General features: G+C 43.1%; 1 protein-coding gene across 1 annotated transcript in view; it reads right to left on the reverse strand.

Annotated features, from left to right (window-relative positions):
- Positions 1 to 8,783, reverse strand: part of LOC309560313 (vomeronasal type-2 receptor 26-like) — a gene marked incomplete at both ends in the record, with an annotated part of 49,613 nt that extends 40,830 nt beyond the window's left edge. The window contains 2 exons of the mRNA XM_082263929.1: positions 1,405 to 1,696; positions 8,710 to 8,783. Of these exons, the coding sequence (XP_082120055.1) occupies positions 1,405 to 1,696; positions 8,710 to 8,783 (366 nt within the window). The remainder of the gene's footprint in view (positions 1 to 1,404; positions 1,697 to 8,709) is intronic.
- Positions 8,784 to 19,170: the final 10,387 nt, after the last annotated feature.

The raw sequence follows: 19,170 nt of genomic DNA on the forward strand, positions 1-19,170 counted from the left end.
TGGTGATGCAAACTTATACTTGATAGGGACCTTTCTTAGGTACGGCTACCAGTAGTTGGTACCTGCGACTGGTTGCCTCTGAGCCGGTGCTGTGGCGGCTGGAGGCCTAATTAAGTCGGACGCAGGTACCTCCTTCTTTGATGCCTACCGGGACCTTGAGGCTCCAGTAAAAAACGGGGTTTAACGTGTTATTTACCTGTTAGGAACATTCAACCATGAGAGATGGTGTTCACCATTTCTCTAATGTTCTCTCATGGTCTAATTTTCTATTTTGTTAGGGAATGTTACTGTATGTGCGCAAAGCAAACTTTAACCACTTGCCGACCTTCGCAAGTACATATACTGCGGCGGTCAGCCCCGTGCAGGCAAATTGACGTATGGGTACGTCACTCGCCTGCGAGCCAATAGGGGGCGAGCGCGCACCGCCGGAGGCGTTCTCCCGTCCCCGCTCGCTCACTGTGATCCCCGCGCGTGTGCCACTCACGATCGTCCGTTACAGAGGGAGAAAGGCAGGCGGCTGATGTAAACAAAGCCACCTGTCATTCTCCCCTGTGTAAGTGCAGAGATCATACAGTCCTGCTATGCAGGATTGTATATCTCTGTAGTTACACAAACAGCCACATCCCATAACAGTTAGAAACACGCCCCTAGGGACACACTTAACCCCTCCTTCTCCAATAAAGTTAACCCCTTCCCTGCCAGTGTCATTTTTACAGTAACAGTGCATATGTATAGCACTGATTACTGTAGTAATGTCACTGGTAACCCCAAAAGTGTCAAAAATGTCAGTCAAGGGTCCGATCTGTTCGCCGCAATGTCGCAGTCCCGCAAAAAAAATCGCAGATCACCGCCATTAATCGTAAAAAAAAAAACAATAAAAATGACAAAAATCTTTCCCGTAGTTAGTAAACGCAATAACTTTTGCACAAACCAATCAAAATATTGAGATTTTTTCTACCAAACATATGTAGCAGAAAGCAAATTGGCCTAAAATGTTAAAAAATTTAGATTTTTACATTTTTTTGGGGGGGGGAATTTCATATAAAAAAATGTGAAAAATATTGTTATTTTTGCAAAATTTACGCTCTTTTCATGTTTATAGCGCATGATCAAAAAATTGCACAGGTGATCAAATACCACCAAAAGAAAGCTCTGTTTGTGGGAAAAAAAAGGACGTCAAATTGGTTTAGGTACATCGTCGCACGACCGCGCAATTGTCCGTTAAAGTCACGCAGTGCCGAATCGCAAAATAGGGCCTGGTCAGGAAGGGGGTAAAACCTTCCGGGGCTTAAGTGGTTAATGAATAGATCCCTAAGTTGATGGATTTTGTAATTTTTTTTCGGAACTGGCAGATACAAATGAAAATATCGTTGAATGTTATGGATAAAAGGTTATGTCACTTACCTGTGTGTACTTATACAAGCTGAGTAACTGGGCCATTGCGTGACTTGTATCGAAAGTGGTATCACCAATAAAACCGGCCACTTCTCCATATCTTCTACAGGAATAGTTAGGAGCCTCCGTCTTTTCTCCAGACAATATCTGCAGGACATATCCCAAGGTTTTCTTTGGATCTCTACATGTATTGAATATATGATAACCCAGAGTAACATTGGGCAGAAGATCGGGGTCCTTGTTAATTTCATTGATAGCAAAGATCAGAGCCAAGATACTTCTGTATTCTTCAATGTCAATACTGTAGAGAAATTGAGAGCATCCCACATAAAAATATATAAATATATATATTTAAAAAGTATGTTACCCCAACATTTCATATGTGCCTTTTGCACCATTTACTTCTGTTAAAAAGTACCCTGTTTTATTTGCGTTGCTTACATTGTGTGAAGTACCTGATGATCTTGCCAGTCCCTCTGCTTTCTGATTTCAAACTGACCATGCTAGGCAAGAGAGCACATCCAGTATGGTCATTTTTCTGGCTGTGCTTTTTTTCTCATTGAATAGGTGCAGGAACTCCCCCCTTCGGAGTCAGTCCTTGCCTTCGCCCCCTACCCACCCCTTACCCGTCCCTTGATTCCACCCCCTACCAACCTCCCAGTACCAGCCCTTTTAGAGAATACTGGACAAGTATTATTTTGTGTTGCTAAAAAATTTGTATGGTATTTGTTAATGATAACAAGAAAAGCAGTAAGGCTCCGTTCACATCGAGGCGTTTTGGGGCGTTTTTGGGGAGTTTTTCTGCTCTAGGATCAGCTCTCAAAACGCCCAACAAGACAAATCCTATTCATTTCAATGGCCCCTGTTCACATCTGAGCGTTTTGACGCTGTAAGCAAAACGCCCAACACTCAAAAAAGTACATGAGCTTCTTTTTGGGCAGATTACAGGCGTTTTCCATTGGTTTCTATTCAATCTAAAAACGCCTGCACAAAAAAACGCCTGTAAATCGCGGTAAAAATTGCGCGAAAACGCTACGCTCAGGTGTGAATGTAGCCTAAAATAGATCCGCTGCAGCCAGCAACAATAGACCCCACCCCAGCAACAATATATCCCCCCAACAATAATAGATCCCCCTAGCAACAATAGACCAGCTAGCAACAATAGATCTCCCACACAACATTATACCCTCCCTCAATCAACAATGGATCACCCGTTACAAAATGCCACCCCAGCAACAATAGACCCGCTAGCAACAATAGATCCCCCACACAACATTATACCCCCGATCAACAATGGATCACCCATTACAAAATGCCACCACAGGAACAATAGATCCACCCCTGAAACAATAGACCCGAGGCAACCAACAACAGATTTCCCAGCAGTCAGCATCAATGGACCCTCCAGCAGCCATCAGCAATAGACCAGTGGCGTAGCGTGGGTTGTCAGCACCCGGGGCAAGGCAAGTAATTTGCGCCCCCTAACCCGACTTTGAGGTCACAAAAGTGGGAAAGGGGCCTTCAGTAATCAAGGTATAGTGTGCCCCCTTTCAATGCAGAGAGATCATCGTGCCCCCTTTCAATGCAGAATGACCAGCGTGCCCCCTTTCAATGCAGAGAGATCATCGTGCCCCCTTTCAATGCAGAATGACCAGCGTGCCCCCTTTCAATGCAGAATGACCAGCGTGCCCCCTTTCAATGCAGAGAGATCATCGTGCCCCCTTTCAATGCAGAATGACCAGCGTGCCCCCTTTCAATGCAGAGAGATCATCGTGCCCCCTTTCAATGCAGAATGACCAGTGTGCCCCCTTTCAATGCAGAGAGATCATCGTGCCCCCTTTCAATGCAGAATGACCAGCGTGCCCCCTTTCAATGCAGAATGACCAGCATGCCCCCCTTCAAGGCAGAATGACCAGCGTGCCCCATTCAATGCAGAGTGACCAGCGTGCTGTGCCCCCCTTCAATGCAGAGAGATCATAGTGCCCCCTTTCAATGCAGAGTGACCAGCGTGCCCCCTTCGAATTTTAATTCGCTATTGTCACACAATGTGTGGGCTTGGGGCGCACTGCTCGGGTCCACCCATTTTTTAAGCCTATTAGAGCCTGTGGCTCTAATCAGGTGATTAAAAAAAAAAAAACCCACTCTGTGACAGCGCCAGGTTGCTGACTCACTCGCTGCTAAACTGACTGAGCAGTGAGGAGAGGCGGCATAGGCGGGGCTTGGCTTGCAACGCCGCCCCACCCTACACCAATGGACAGGTGAGGCACAGTCCAGCCCCGACCCGCCATTTTCAGCCATAGGGTGGCCGCGCTGGACATCTCCCAGCCTAAAGATGGAGGCAGCCGCAGACAGTGTGTGAACTGTGTATGTCAGAGTCAGACAGACAGAGTGACACTGCAGGTGCGCCCCCCCAGATGTTGCGCCCAGTGCGGCCGCCCCCCCCCCCTGCACCCCCCACGCTACGCCACTGCAATAGACCCTCCCTCAACAATTGACACCCACAGCAACAATAGACCATTCCAGCAACAATAGACCCCCCACACAAAAATAGATTCCTGCCAGCATACCCCAGTACCCATTGCCATTACATGCATTCAGTGCTGGAGGTGCCGGAACTGCTTTCCCCTGCGTTCCCGCTGAAAAAAAGCCCTGATCACCAATAATAATAAAAAAAAAAAGAAAACTGATGCAGACACCACATCTAAGGATTAGTAGGATGCAATTTATGACATTTTTGTTATTGGGTTTAGCTATTGTTTATCTTTGTCATGATATTTCTCTTTGATGGAAAGACTTACTGCCTACAAAGACTCCGCAAACAGCAAAAGCCACCATAGCCTTGAAATACTTCAGTCATGGAGTGAGCAGAGATTAATCCTCCGATAATGATATCTCCATCCTGGTAATATTCATACTCAAAGGTAGATTTCAGGGCACTCAGTCTACAGAGAGAGGAGGAGCTCCGGGATTCCGTTACTCCATAATATGTGGTGGGAAGGAGAAGGGTCAGCAGGTAAGAGGCAGAGTGTACCGGAGACCAATTCATGTCACACGGTGCGATCACCGGCAGCTCGTCACATCCTCGGCACAGGAGGGGACACAATCACCAGCTCTTTATATACATCAACATTCATCTCAAAACTCTTTTTTTTTTCTATTTTATAAATATGTTACTGTAACTATCTGATTTTTTTTACTTAAGGATATTCCCTTCTGGATATGCATTAATAAGTAGCTAGTTATTTTCTCTGTGCTTCCATTTGCTTTTCTCTAAACTCATAGAAACTTTTCCTTAACCACTTGCCGACCACTTGCGCGGTCAGCCCCGTGCAGGCAAAGTGACGTACCGGTACGTCACTCGCCTGCGAGCCAATAGGGGGCGAGCGCGCGCCGCCGGAGGCGCGCCCCCGCTCGTTCACGGGCATCCCCGCACGCCCTGATGTCCGCCGGCCACTCGCGATCTCCCGCTGTAGAGGGAGAAAGGCAGGCGGCTGATGTAAACACAGCCGCCTGTCATTCTCCCTGATGTAACTGCAGAGATCATACGATCCTGCTATGTAGGATCGTATGTCTCTGTGGTTACATCAAAAGCCACACCCCTTTACAGTTAGCAGCACGCCCCTAGAGACACACTTAACCCCCTTTTGTTATTTGGTGAGTTATTTTCACCCCACTACGAAGAGCGACAGTGGTTTACTCTTCATAGGGCACATAGCCATTTTTTACAATAATTGTTTCAGTTGGAGCTTTTGATCAGTTCTTTATCAATAGAACCTTTTACAATTGCTCATTTCTGCACAGGATATTCATTTTATATCTATTCAGCTAATTTTTGATCACTTTAGCACTTTATTGCTCAAGTGGTAGAAGAAAACAAATTGGCCTAAAATGTTAAAAAATTTTGATTTTTAATTTTTTTTTTTTGGGAATTTCATATAAAAAAATGTGAAAAATATTGTTATTTTTTTCAAAATTGTCGCTCTATTTTTGTTTATAGCGCAAAAAGTAAAAATCGCACAGGTGATCAAATACCACCAAAAGAAAGCTCTGTTTGTGGGAAAAAAAGGACGTCAATTTTTTATTTGGGTACAGTGTCGCACAAATGCGCAATTGTCCCTTAAAGTCACGCAGTGCCGAATCGCAAAATAAGCCCTGGTCTTTGAGCAGCCAAATCCTCCGGGGCTTAAGTGGTTAAAAAAGAAAATCATCAATATATTTATAGAAAATTCAAACGGGGGCCAAAAAACAAATATAATTCATACCGCTTGAACACCCCAATCTGTTATCTCCACTGACTAGCCACAGCGTTTGCAGGTGCTATTCAGCTAATTTTTGATCACTTTATAGATCACTTTAGCACTTTATTGCTTTTGGATATCCACATTTCCTGCACACGATCACTTTTTCTTTCACCAAATGAAGATTTTTTAGTATTATTCAGCATTTTTGTTATATTGTATTGAAAAGTATTCCTTATTCTTACATCTTTTAACCTTTTTCTTAGGTTTACGGATTTTAGATTATTTTGTGTTGAATTTTATCTTCATAATTTATACATATTCACTCACGTTCACTTTGGCACTTTCAACACTTTTGTTATTTTTTGAAGATTGATATTTATTATCCATTATAGGGTTCACCAATTTTAGATTGTCTGCGCTGATTTTTATCTCTTTATTTACACTTAACCCCTTGCTCTCTAATAAAGTTAACCCCTTCCCTGCCAGTGTCATTTTTACAGTAACAGCGCATATGTATAGCACTGATTACTGCAGTAATGTCACTGGTACTCCCAAAAGTGTCAAATATGTCAGTCAAGGGACCGATCTGTCCGCCGCAATGTCGCAGGCTTGCACAAAAAAATCTCAGATCGCCGCCATTACTTGTTAAAAAAAAACAATAAAAATGACAAAAATCTTTCCCTTAGTTAGTAAACGCAATAACTTTTGCGCAAACCAATCAAAATACGCTTATTGCGATTTTTTTTTTTTTACCAAACATAGGTAGCAGAAAACAAATTGGCCTAAAATGTTAAAACATTTTGATTTTTAATTTTTTTTTTTGGGAATTTCATATAAAAAAATGTGAAAATATTGTTATTTTTTTCAAAATTGTAGCTCTATTTTTGTTTATAGCACAAAAAGTAAAAATCGCACAGGTGATCAAATACCACCAAAAGAAAGCTCTGTTTGTGGGAAAAAAAGGATGTCAATTTTTTATTTGGGTACAGCGTCGCATGACCGCGCAATTGTCCCTTAGAGTCACGCAGTGCCGAATCGCAAAATAGGCCCTGGTCATTGAGCAGCCAAATCCTCCGGGGCTTAAGTGGTTAAAAAAGAAAATCATCAATATATTTATAGAAAATTCAAACGGGGGCCAAAAAACAAATATAATTCATACCGCTTGAACACCCCAATCTGTTATCTCCACTTACTAGCCACAGCGTTTGCAGGTGCTTGTCGGTTGAATACTGGCTCATCAAACAAATTGAGGACCACAACAAAATGGCACCTATCTACACACTGCCACAGCATAATGAGCTCCTCTTATTAAAAAAATGGCTTTGGCTTTGTCTCCTATCCATGAGAGAACACCCTCTAACTTATTAGTTTAGTAGAGGCCTCTAAGCTTAAGCCCCTACTGGGTGAAACACGTTAGAGAGTGTTCTTCCAAGGGTAGGAGACCAAGGAGCTCACCATATGCCGTGGCAGTGTGCGAACACGCGCCATTTTGTTGAATTCCAAACAGTGACCCTGGTTTACCATCAGAGAAAATGCTAACTTACAAAGTGAATTTTTACTTAGCCTAAAAACAGAACCCTTAAATATCAAACCAATACCAAACCCAAGCAATAAATAAAAATATAGAGAAAATAAAAGTGCAGCGCTAAAATGAGAAATAGATACAATGAATACAATCATTAAATGTACATGAAAACATATAAATCAAATACAGGGGAAAAACAAAGTCCATGAGGGAGATAGACCACAAAGTCTTAAATCATTGATCCATGTGAAGAAAAAGAAAATGCCACCGATGGGTAAAGTGATGGATATTGTAAATAAAGGGTGACCAATATGTTCCTACTTCACTCCCAAAGTGAGTATCAAAATCTGCTTACCAGAATATGTTGACCACTAAATTATAGGTGATCCAATCAGGCACAGGGAAGTAGGTCTCCCTCGAACCATGTACCCTGGAACAACTCAAAGGACTGGATCCATTCTCCAACACAAAAAGCAAAAAGCGCTAACATAGTGTAGTATCCCAATATCGCTTTATTAACCACTTTACCACCGGAGGATTTTGCTGTCTTACGTCCGGGCCACTTTTTGCGATTCGGCGCTGTGCGACTTTAACTGACAATTGCGCGGTCGTGCGAGGCCGTACCCAAACGAAATTTACGTCCTTTTTTCCCCACAAACAGAGCTTTCTTTTGGTGGTATTTGATCACCTGTGCGATTTTTACTTTTTGTGCTATAAACAAAAAAAGAGCGTAAATTTTGAAAAAATAACAATATTTTTCACTTTTTTATATGAAATTCCCCCCAAAAAATCTAATTTTTTTTACATTTTTGGCCAATTTGTTTTCTGCTACATATGTTTGGTAAAAAAAATCGCAATAAGCGTATTTTGATTGGTTTGCACAAAAGTTATTGCGTTTACTAACTAAGGGAAAGATTTCTGTCATTTTTGGCGTGTTTTTTTTTTTTTAACGAGTAATGGCGGCGATCTGCGATTTTTTTTTTTTTTGCGGGACTGCGACATTGCGGCGGACAGACCGGACCCTTGACTGACATTTTTGACACTTTTGGGGGTTCTAGTGACATTACTACAGTAATCAGTGCTATAAATATGCACTGTTACTGTAAATGACACTGGCAGGGAAGGGGTTAATTTTATTGGAGATGCAGGGGTTAATGTATGCCTGGCGCTTACTAACGTGTGTGGGGGGAGGTGACTGAGTGACACAGGGACAGATCGCAGGTTCAGGTATGCTGAATCCTGCAATCTGACCCTGTCTGTCACTTAGGAGATCCGCCCGCTTTGTTTACACAAGCAGGCGGATCTCCAGACTCAATTCCCCGACGATCGGGGAAGAGCAGCGGCGATCGCCGCCGCTCCTCCCCTGGCCCGACTCCCGCTGTGACTGAATACAGTGGGAGCGAGCCTCTGGCGGCGCGCGCGCCGCCCACAAGGGGAGGAGTCCAGCGACGTAGGTCTACGTCGCTGGGTGGAAACGAGCCACTTTGCCGCAGTACAGTCAACGTGACTGGTCGGCAAGTGGTTAAATAAATCAATGATTGCACTTACAAAACAAAATCCAATAACCAATAATGCATGCCATCATAAAGGACGTATAAATGAGCATCTAAAGTCTGCGGCATTCCTGTGGGCTTCCCTTTGAGCTCCAGGATCAAACAACAGAATCCACCTGATGACCAGGGATGCTGTATGCCTTCCACCTGGGAGATGAGACAGGCAGAAACTTCCCAGGTTCTCTCGCGTTCAAAGCCTTGTTCAGAGGAATGTGGCCTTGGAATATGGATATGACTATCCGTATGCTCCCCGGGAGATAATGGAGGAGATCGAGGAAAAGAGAGGGGCTTGGTTTGATGAAGCCGTCTGGGACTTTTGCTATGTCCCTAAACCATACCGGAACAAGTCCTAGCCACAGCTATGGGACACCTTTCAATCTGGCAAGGGAAATTGGAATCTGCAGCAGTCCATTTACATCGATCGAGTGGAAGTTAACTGCCCAGATGGAAAAGGCCAAGCCTGAGTGCACAGGCATTTGATACAGCCTTGTTGATTTGGCAGAGGAAACGTGCCTCTGTGCATACTGGGATACTGTATAAAAGCCAGGAGCACATGTGCTTGGGGTCTTTCGGCTGGATAGTGGAGTCCCAGAGGGAGGGGGAAGCTGCCTCCTCCTCTGTAGAGGTGCCTTGCGGCCTCAGGTAGTCGACCTGAGGGCCTGGAGAGTGCTAGTGAGGAACTGAACCTAGAGGTCCGGTGAAGCTGACAGAAAGGGGAGACACTGGAGGATCTGATTCTGCAGTACAGTGAGTACAGATCTGTGTTAATGGGCCTGACCTGAGGGGGGCCACGCCTGCAGCTAGAAGAGTCAGTGGACGGGGTCAGAAAAGGGAATGTCAGTGACATTAGGGTGATCCTGCAGAAACATTGGCAGTTGCTTGTTCAGGATAGTACTATTAAATACTTTGTTGATCCCAGTCCGCGGATCACATGTAAGAAAAATCATTAAGGAATAGTGTTACATCTAGTCATTTTGACAGACATGCAGAGCACGCCCTATAGGCACGTTCCCATGTGGACATTACGACTATTGTCGTTTCATATTCCATTCAAGGGACCCCTTGACAATAAGAACTATTACTATCAGATCCAAACATTTTGTCAATTTTGAAACGAAAGACATAATTTATCTACTGAAAGGTGGCTGCGATGCCTTTTACAGTGCCTTGCGAATGTATTCGGCCCCCTTGAACTTTTCGACCTTTTGCCACATTTCAGGCTTCAAACATAAAGATATAAAACTGTAATTTTTTGTGAAGAATCAACAACAAGTGGGACACAATCATGAAGTGGAATGAAATTTATTGGATATTTCAAACTTTAACAAATAAAAAACTGAAAAATTGGGCGTGCAAAATTATTCAGCCCCCTTAAGTTAATACTTTGTAGCGCCACCTTTTGCTGCGATTACAGCTGTAAGTCGCTTGGGGTATGTCTCTATCAGTTTTGCACATCGAGAGACTGAAATTTTTGCCCATTCCTCCTTGCAAAACAGCTCGAGCTCAGTGAGGTTGGATGGAGAGCGTTTGTGAACAGCAGTTTTCAGTTCTTTCCACAGATTCTCGATTGGATTCAGGTCTGGACTTTGACTTGGCCATTCTTACACCTGGATATGTTTATTTGTGAACCATTCCATTGTAGATTTTGCTTTATGTTTTGGATCATTGTCTTGTTGGAAGACAAATCTCCGTCCCAGTCTCAGGTCTTTTGCAGACTCCATCAGGTTTTCTTCCAGAATGGTCCTGTATTTGGCTCCATCCATCTTCCCATCAATTTTAACCAGCTTCCCTGTCCCTGCTGAAGAAAAGCAGGCGCAAACCATGATGCTGCCACCACCATGTTTGACAGTGGTGATGGTGTGTTCAGGGTGATGAGCTGTGTTGCTTTTACGCCAAACATAAAGTTTTGCATTGTTGCCAAAAAGTTTGATTTTGGTTTCATCTGACCAGAGCACCTTCTTCCACATGTTTGGTGTCTCCCAGGTGGCTTGTGGCAAAATTTAAACGACACTTTTTATGGATATCTTTAAGAAATGGCTTTCTTCTTGCCACTCTTCCATAAAGGCCAGATTTGTGCAGTATACGACTGATTGTTGTCCTATGGACAGAGTCTCCCACCTCAGCTGTAGATCTCTGCAGTTCATCCAGAGTGATCATGGGCCTCTTGGCTGCATCTCTGATCAGTCTTCTCCTTGTATGAGCTGAAAGTTTAGAGGGACGGCCAGGTCTTCCTAGATTTGCAGTGGTCTGATACTCCTTCCATTTTAATATTATCGCTTGCACAGTGCTCCTTGGGATGTTTAAAGCTTGGGAAATCTTTTTGTGGATAAATAAATCCGCGCTAAGGATATCAAGGGATTGTAACAATATATGCACAAATAAGCTGCAGCCCCCCTTAAACTATAGCCAAAGGCTATAAAGAGATAAATAAAATGGAAGGTGATGGCGCTGCTTATTTAATAAAGTGCAAATAAATATAAGATGCTAAAGTATAAATATGATTGAGGAATAAGTTAATAGATAAAAGATACGGAGGTGAAAAACCAAGTAAAAAGATCAAACGTATAGTGTTATAAGGGATATAAATTAATCTAAAAATAAATTTAAATATATAAAAATATTCCAAAGGTATATGAGAGAAACAACCACCAGAGGGCGTAATAAATGGCAAAGTGTGACAATAAATATGCTTGTGTATATGCCAAAATAAAATAAACAATGTGAATATATGACAATGCTAAATAAATAAATAAAATATATACAAGGTGTATATTCCACAAGTGATAATATAAATAATAGTGAATAGGTAAGTAAATAAATAGGTGATAAATGTGCGGGAAACTATTAAGCACGGGATGGGTGTGCAAAACAACAGCTGATATACAGTGCAACAAAAGTGATATCAATAAATATATCAAGGTGAGTCAAAGATAAATGTGCCAAAAATAATTTTTTATATATAAATATGCAGGTGAATGTAAAAGTGCAGGAAGTCTATTTGTGCAACGTGCAAAAAAATTCAAAAAATTAGTCCATAAAATAATGGTGATAGCAAAAAATATATATAGGTGTACAGGATATCTTACGGTGACCCCCAAGGTGGGTGACTGGTGAGTGGCTAAGTGGCCCCTGGTAAAAAGACCTACTCACCAGATGTACCCACCCCACACAGGGGTATAGAGCGGGTACTGAAGAGGTATCTTATGAGCCTGGATCTGTGTAGTAGTTCCCTTCCTAGGGTAGATGTGTTATGGAGTCCGGAGTGTCCTGAGTGGGGTCCGGTGGTGAATTGTGGTATCCAAAATCTCGTGGGTAAATCAAGTGTGGCCACTCAAGGGTATATGGATGGAGGAAAAAAAGGAGCTCGATAGTGTATTATCGTTATGCTAGAAAGTTTATTGTAAATTACAGCAGCAAAATGGGTACTCACATATACAATGTGGGAAAACAGCGAGGTATCAGCGTCCCGGAACGCAATGCGTTCCAACCAGAGACCGGAACCGGAAGTGACGTGACGGCGCTGTACGCGTTTCGTCACGTGACGTCTTCCTCGCTGCAGAAGACGTCACATGACGAAACGCGTACAGCGCCGTCACGTCACTTCCGGTTCCGGTCTCTGGTTGGAACGCATTGCGTTCCGGGACGCTGATACCTCGCTGTTTTCCCACATTGTATATGTGAGTACCCATTTTGCTGCTGTAATTTACAATAAACTTTCTAGCATAACGATAATACACTATCGAGCTCCTTTTTTTCCTCCATCCATATACCCTTGAGTGGCCACACTTGATTTACCCACGAGATTTTGGATACCACAATTCACCACCGGACCCCACTCAGGACACTCCGGACTCCATAACACATCTACCCTAGGAAGGGAACTACTACACAGATCCAGGCTCATAAGATACCTCTTCAGTACCCGCTCTATACCCCTGTGTGGGGTGGGTACATCTGGTGAGTAGGTCTTTTTACCAGGGGCCACTTAGCCACTCACCAGTCACCCACCTTGGGGGTCACCGTAAGATATCCTGTACACCTATATATATTTTTTGCTATCACCATTATTTTATGGACTAATTTTTTGAATTTTTTTGCACGTTGCACAAATAGACTTCCCGCACTTTTACATTCACCTGCATATTTATATATAAAAAATTATTTTTGGCACATTTATCTTTGACTCACCTTGATATATTTATTGATATCACTTTTGTTGCACTGTATATCAGCTGTTGTTTTGCACACCCATCCCGTGCTTAATAGTTTCCCGCACATTTATCACCTATTTATTTACTTACCTATTCACTATTATTTATATTATCACTTGTGGAATATACACCTTGTATATATTTTATTTATTTATTTAGCATTGTCATATATTCACATTGTTTATTTTATTTTGGCATATACACAAGCATATTTATTGTCACACTTTGCCATTTATTACGCCCTCTGGTGGTTGTTTCTCTCATATACCTTTGGAATATTTTTATATATGGGAAATCTTTTTGTATGCAAATCTGGCTTTAAACTTCTCCACAACAGTATCTCAGACCTGCCTGGTGTGTTCCTTGTTCTTCATGATGCTCTCTGCGCTTTAAACGGACCTCTGAGACTATCACAGTGCAGGTGCATTTATACGGAGACTTGATTACACACAGGTGGATTCTATTTATCATCATTAGTCATTTAGGTCAACATTGGATCATTCAGAGATCCTCACTGAACTTCTGGAGAGAGTTTGCTGCACTGAAAGTAAAGGGGCTGAATAATTTTGCACGCCCAATTTTTCAGTTTTTTATTTGTTAACAAAGTTTGAAATATCCAATAAATTTCGTTCCACTTCATGATTGTGTCCCACTTGTTGTTGATTCTTCACAAAAAATTACAGTTTTATATCTTTATGTCTTTATGTCACTACATTTTTAACCTATGTTATTATCACTTTTATATTTTGCACATAGCGCAGCTTATTTTTTTTTATTGTTTTTTGGTGTATATCTCACTTTTGAGTTGCTGCTCTGAACTGTACACTATAGCACAGTTTTGTTTTCCTGTATTACTAGATATTGGTAGGGATATAGGTAGGATAGGAAACTCCCTTCCACACACCCAGACAAATTCAACGTTATAACCCTAAAGTGATAATTGCTTATGTACGCATGTAAATAGAGCATTGGTAAGTCAATGTATTAATAAGTCTCCGAAAGGCTGTTAAGATGCACCACTTTCCTCGGCTAAGGCTCGCATGTCTGGGCTAATGCGAAGACAGAGTCAGAAAAGGGTATTTTTTTTTTTATACATTTTTATTGAAAATATTAGCATATAACAAATTAGAGTATAATCATTGCCACAAGGTAACATTGAGTCAGAGACAGAGAATTACATTCCCAGAAGGGATTTACAAATGCATGGAGGAAACACATTTCAGTCCGTATTATCAACAGCCTAATGAAAAGATGGCTGCACACTAAGACCAGTGAATCCAGTGTCCATGGAAACCAGATCAAGAATAATGGGCAGGGAGTGGACGTCGGCGCCATCTTTGGAAAGTCCACGATCCACAGGTGGGAAGAAGTGTTGAAGCTTCTTTGAGTGCGTGTACTCCTTTCTCTTCCGAGTCATCTCAGAGTGGTGAGCGGACTCACAGGGAGGTTTTGGTGTCCTTAAGGGGGCTTGAAAGCACCACCGATTGCTGAAGATCCTGGTTTTAGAGCGGAGCTACAGGTCTAGACGTCCATCTCGCAGCATGGTAGCCACACCTCCCCCCCTAGAAAAGGGTATTTTTTGATCATGCAATTTTATGTCCCAACACGCTTGGGCTGTTGAAAAGATTGACGGTGCTATTTCAATGCATGCTAACTTACCCTGCCCAAAGAATAATTGTACAGTCAAAAGTACATACAGTATTTCACAAAATTGAGTACATTCCCTCACATTTTTGTAAATATTTTATTCTATCCTTTCATGTGACAACACTGAAGAAATTACACTTTGCTACAATGTAAAGTAGTGAGTGTACAGCTTGTATAACAGTGTAAATTTGCTGTCCTCTCAAAATAACTCAACACACAGCCATTAATGTCTAAATCGCTGACATCATAAGTGAGTACACCCCTAAGTGAAAATGTCCAAATTGAGCCCAAAGTGTCAATATTTTGTGTGGCCACCATTATTTTCCAGCACTGCCTTAACCCTCTTGGGCATGGAGTTCCCCAGAGCTTCACAGGTTGCCACTGGGGTCCTCTTACACTCCTCCATGACAACATTACGGAGCTGGTGGATGTTAGAGACCTTGTGCTCCTCCACCTTCCATTTGAGGATACCCTGTAGATGCTCAATGGGGTTTAGGCCTGGAGACATGCTTGGCCAGTGCATCACCTTTACCCTCAGCTTCTTTAGCAAGACAGTGTTTGTCTTGGAGGTGTTTGGGGTCGTTATGTTGGAATACTGCCCTGCGGCCCAGTCTCTGAAGGGAGGGGATCATGCTCTGCTTCAGTATGTCACAGTACATGTTGGCATTCATGGTTCCCTCAATGAACTGTAGCTCCCCAGTGCCGACAGCACTCATGCAGCCCCAGACCATGACACCCCCACCACCATGCCTGACTGTAGGCAAGACACACTTGTCCTTGTACTCCTCTTCATCTGGTTGCCGCCACACACGCTTGACACCATCTGAACCAAATAAGTTTATCTTGGTCTCATAAGACCACAGGAGATGGTTCCAGTAATCCATCTCCTTTGTCTACTTGTCTTCAGAAAACTGTTTGCGGGCTTTCTTGTGCATCATCTTTAGAAGAGGCTTCCTTCTGGGACAACAGCCATGCAGACTAATTTGATGCGTATGGTCTGAGCACTGACAGGCTGACCCCCCACCCCTTCAACCTCTGCAGCACTGCTGGCAGCACTCATACGTCTATTTCCCAAAGACAACCTCTGGATATGACGCTGAGCACAGGCACAAAAATTCTTTGGTCGACCATGGCGATGCCTGTTCTGAGTGGAACCAGTCCTGTTAAACCGTTGTATTGTCTTGGTCACCGTGCTGCAGCTCAGTTTCAAGGTCTCGCCAATCTTCTTATAGCCTGGGACATCTTTACGTAGAGCTACAATTCTTTTTTTCAGATCCTCAGAGAGTTCATTGCCATGAGGTGCCATGTTGAACTTCCAGTGACCAGTATGAGAGAGTGAGTGCGATAACACCAAATTTACCACACCTGCTCCCCATTCACACCTGAGACCTTACAACACTAACGAGTCACATGACACCAGGGGAAAGAAAATGGCTAATTGGGCTCACTTTGGACATTTTCACTTAGGGGTGTACTCACTTTTGTTGTCAGGGGTTTAGACATTAATGGCCGTTTGTTGAGTTATTTCTAGGGGTCAGCAAATTTACACTGGTATACAAGCTGTACACTTACTACTTTACATTGTAGCAAAGTGTCATTTCTTCAGTGTTGTCACATGAAGAGATATACTAAAATATTTACAAAAATGTGAAGGGTGTACTCACTTTTGTAAGATACTGTAGGTCTGCTCGCATAATTTGCATCTTTTGCTTACAGGATGGGGAACTCCCACGGTAAGGGGAAAGTACTGCACCCATCTAAACCATTGCGTAAAGTGTTAATATTGTTAGGAAAGCTGCGTAAGACAAAATCAAACTCTGAGTTACCAAAATCAAAAATTACAAAATCCAAATGAAACGTGTAAGGAGTTTGTCGCTAGGTTTAACCCTGGGTTAATTATGTTATTAATCCTTAGGTAGACATGTTAGCAGGCTGCTGATGTGCAGTTCAAACCCGTTTCCAAGAAGTGGTTCTAATGATGAATTTCACATGAATATGGTTAAGGATTTATGTCTGAGAGATAAGGCAGCATTCCCCTTGTTTGGGCTAAATCCTGAATGGGACATGAAATATATGAGAGGCGGAGGACAGAATTGGCTGAAATATGCTCCAGGTTATGTTCTCACACCAAATGTACCTCCTGCATCTTCGGTTTCTATGTCTGTATTGAACCCCAACAACACGTTTAAGCAACCACCACCGAATGTTCCAATATATCCCAATTTATCTAAAAAAGATGATTTGGGCTATAAAATGGGACATATTAGGGCACACCAGCCACAGGCCTTACCACAACAAGAGGCTCAAGCAGCCCCAACATTGCAGACATTACTAACTCCTGTATCACAACAAGTACTGTAGTCAGTCCGGATCAAATTCAGTCACCTCACTCTCCTCAGGTTGACTCAGAACTTGTAATGGACACCCCTGAGCATGCAGCGGTGGAAGTCTCTCTTTTGCGTCCATTGGTGCAGTCTGGGAGCACTGCGGTTGTAGCTCTTACTCCTTAGAGCTACATAGTTACATAGTTAAATAGTGAGGTTGAAAAAAGACATCAGTCTATCCAGTTCAACCAATGATGTGTGTGTGTGTTTGCTGTTAACCGTACATTGTATACCCCTGTATGTTGTACATTGTATACCCCTGTATGTTGTACATTGTATACCCCTTTATGTTGTACATTGTATACCCCTGTATGTTGTACATTGTATACCCCTGTATGTTGTACATTATATACCCCTGAATGTTGTACATTGTATACCCCTGAATGTTGTACATTGTATACCCCTGAATGTTGTACATTGTATACCCCTGTATGTTGTACATTGTATACCCCTGTATGTTGTACATTGTATACCCTTGTATGTTGTGGTCTTTAAGGTGCCCATCTAATAGTTTTTTGAAACTATCAATGCTCCCTGCTGATACGACTGCTTGTGGAAGAGAATTCCACATCCTTACTGCTCTGACAGTAAAGAACCCCTTACGCACTTTAAGGTTAAACCGCCTTTCCTCTAGTTTTAGTGAGTGGCCACGTGTCTTATTGTATTCCCTTTCTCTGAATAGTTTGTTCCTTATGCTAGGGTCGCCAGTACAGTATTTGTACATTGATATCATATCCCCTCTCAAGCGTCTCTTCTCCAGAGAGAATAAGTTCAGTGTTTGTAGTCTTTCCTCATAGCCGATGTTCTCCATTCCCCTAATTATTTTTGTTGCCCTTCTCTGGACTTTCTCCAGTTCCAGCACATCCTTCCTGAGGACCGGTGCCCAGAACTGGCCAGCATACTCCAGATGTGGCCGGACCAGAGTCTTGTAGAGTGGGAGAATAATCTCTTTATTTCTGGAGTGAATCCCCTTTTTTATACATCCCAGTATTCTGTTGGCTTTGCTTGCAGCGGCTTGGCATTGCATGCCACTGCCAAGCCTGTTGTCTACCAGTACCCCCAGGTCCTTTTCCATCCTAGACCAGTGGCGGCTGGTGCTCAAAATTTTTGGGGGTGCAAAAAGAAAAATGTAATAGGTATTGCTTCGCACCAAGAACGCAGTAAAAAATTGCGTGACTTTGAAGTCATGGTATAGGCATGGCACAGGTGATGGTATAAGCATGGCATAGGTGATGGTACAGGAGATGGTATAGGCATGGCACAGATATGGTATAGGCATGGCACAGATATGGTATAGGCATGGCACAGATATGGTATAGGCATGTCACAGGACATGGTACAGGAGATGGTATATGCCCCCTTTCAATGCAGAGACCAGCGTGCGTGCCCCCTTTAATGCAGAGATCAGCGTGCGTGCCCCCTTCAATGCAATGAACACTGTGCTGTGCCCCCTTCAATGCAATAAACACTGTGCTGTGCCCCCTTCAATGCAATGAACACTGTGCTGTGCCCCCACAATGCAGAGTTCAGCGTGCGTGCCCCCTTCAATGCAACTGTGCTGTGCCCCCTTCAATGCAACTGTGCTGTGCCCCCTTCAATGCAATGAACACTGTTCCGTGCCCCCATCAATGCAGAGTTCAGCGTGCAAGCCCCTTTCAATGCAGAGCGCCACAGCATTGTCCCCAATCACTGCAGAGCGCCACAGCATTGTCCCCAATGATTGCAGAGTGCCACAGAATTGTACCCCAATGATTGCAGAGTGCCACAACATTGTACCCCAATGATTGCAGAGTGCCACAGCATTGTACCCCAATGATTGCAGAGTGCCACAGCATTGTATCCCAATGATTGCAGAGTGCCCACAGCATTGTACCCCAATGATTGCAGAGTGCCACAGCATTGTACCCCAATGATTGCATATTGCCCACAGAATTGTACCCCAATGATTGCAGAGTGCCACAGCATTGTACCCGAATGATTGCAGAGTGCCACAGCATTGTACCCCAATGATTGCAGAGTGCCCACAGCATTGTACCCCAATGATTGCAGAGTGCCACAGAATTGTACCCCAATGATTGCAGAGTGCCCACAGCATTGTACCCCAATGATTTCAGAGTGCCACAGCATTTTACCCCAATGATTTCAGAGTGCCACAGCATTGTACCCCAATGATTGCAGAGTGCCACAGCATTGTACCCCAATGATTGCAGAGTG

The sequence above is a fragment of the Pelophylax lessonae genome, assembly GCF_965119305.1.
Source record: "Pelophylax lessonae genome assembly, chromosome: 1".
Lineage (NCBI taxonomy): Eukaryota > Metazoa > Chordata > Amphibia > Anura > Ranidae > Pelophylax > Pelophylax lessonae.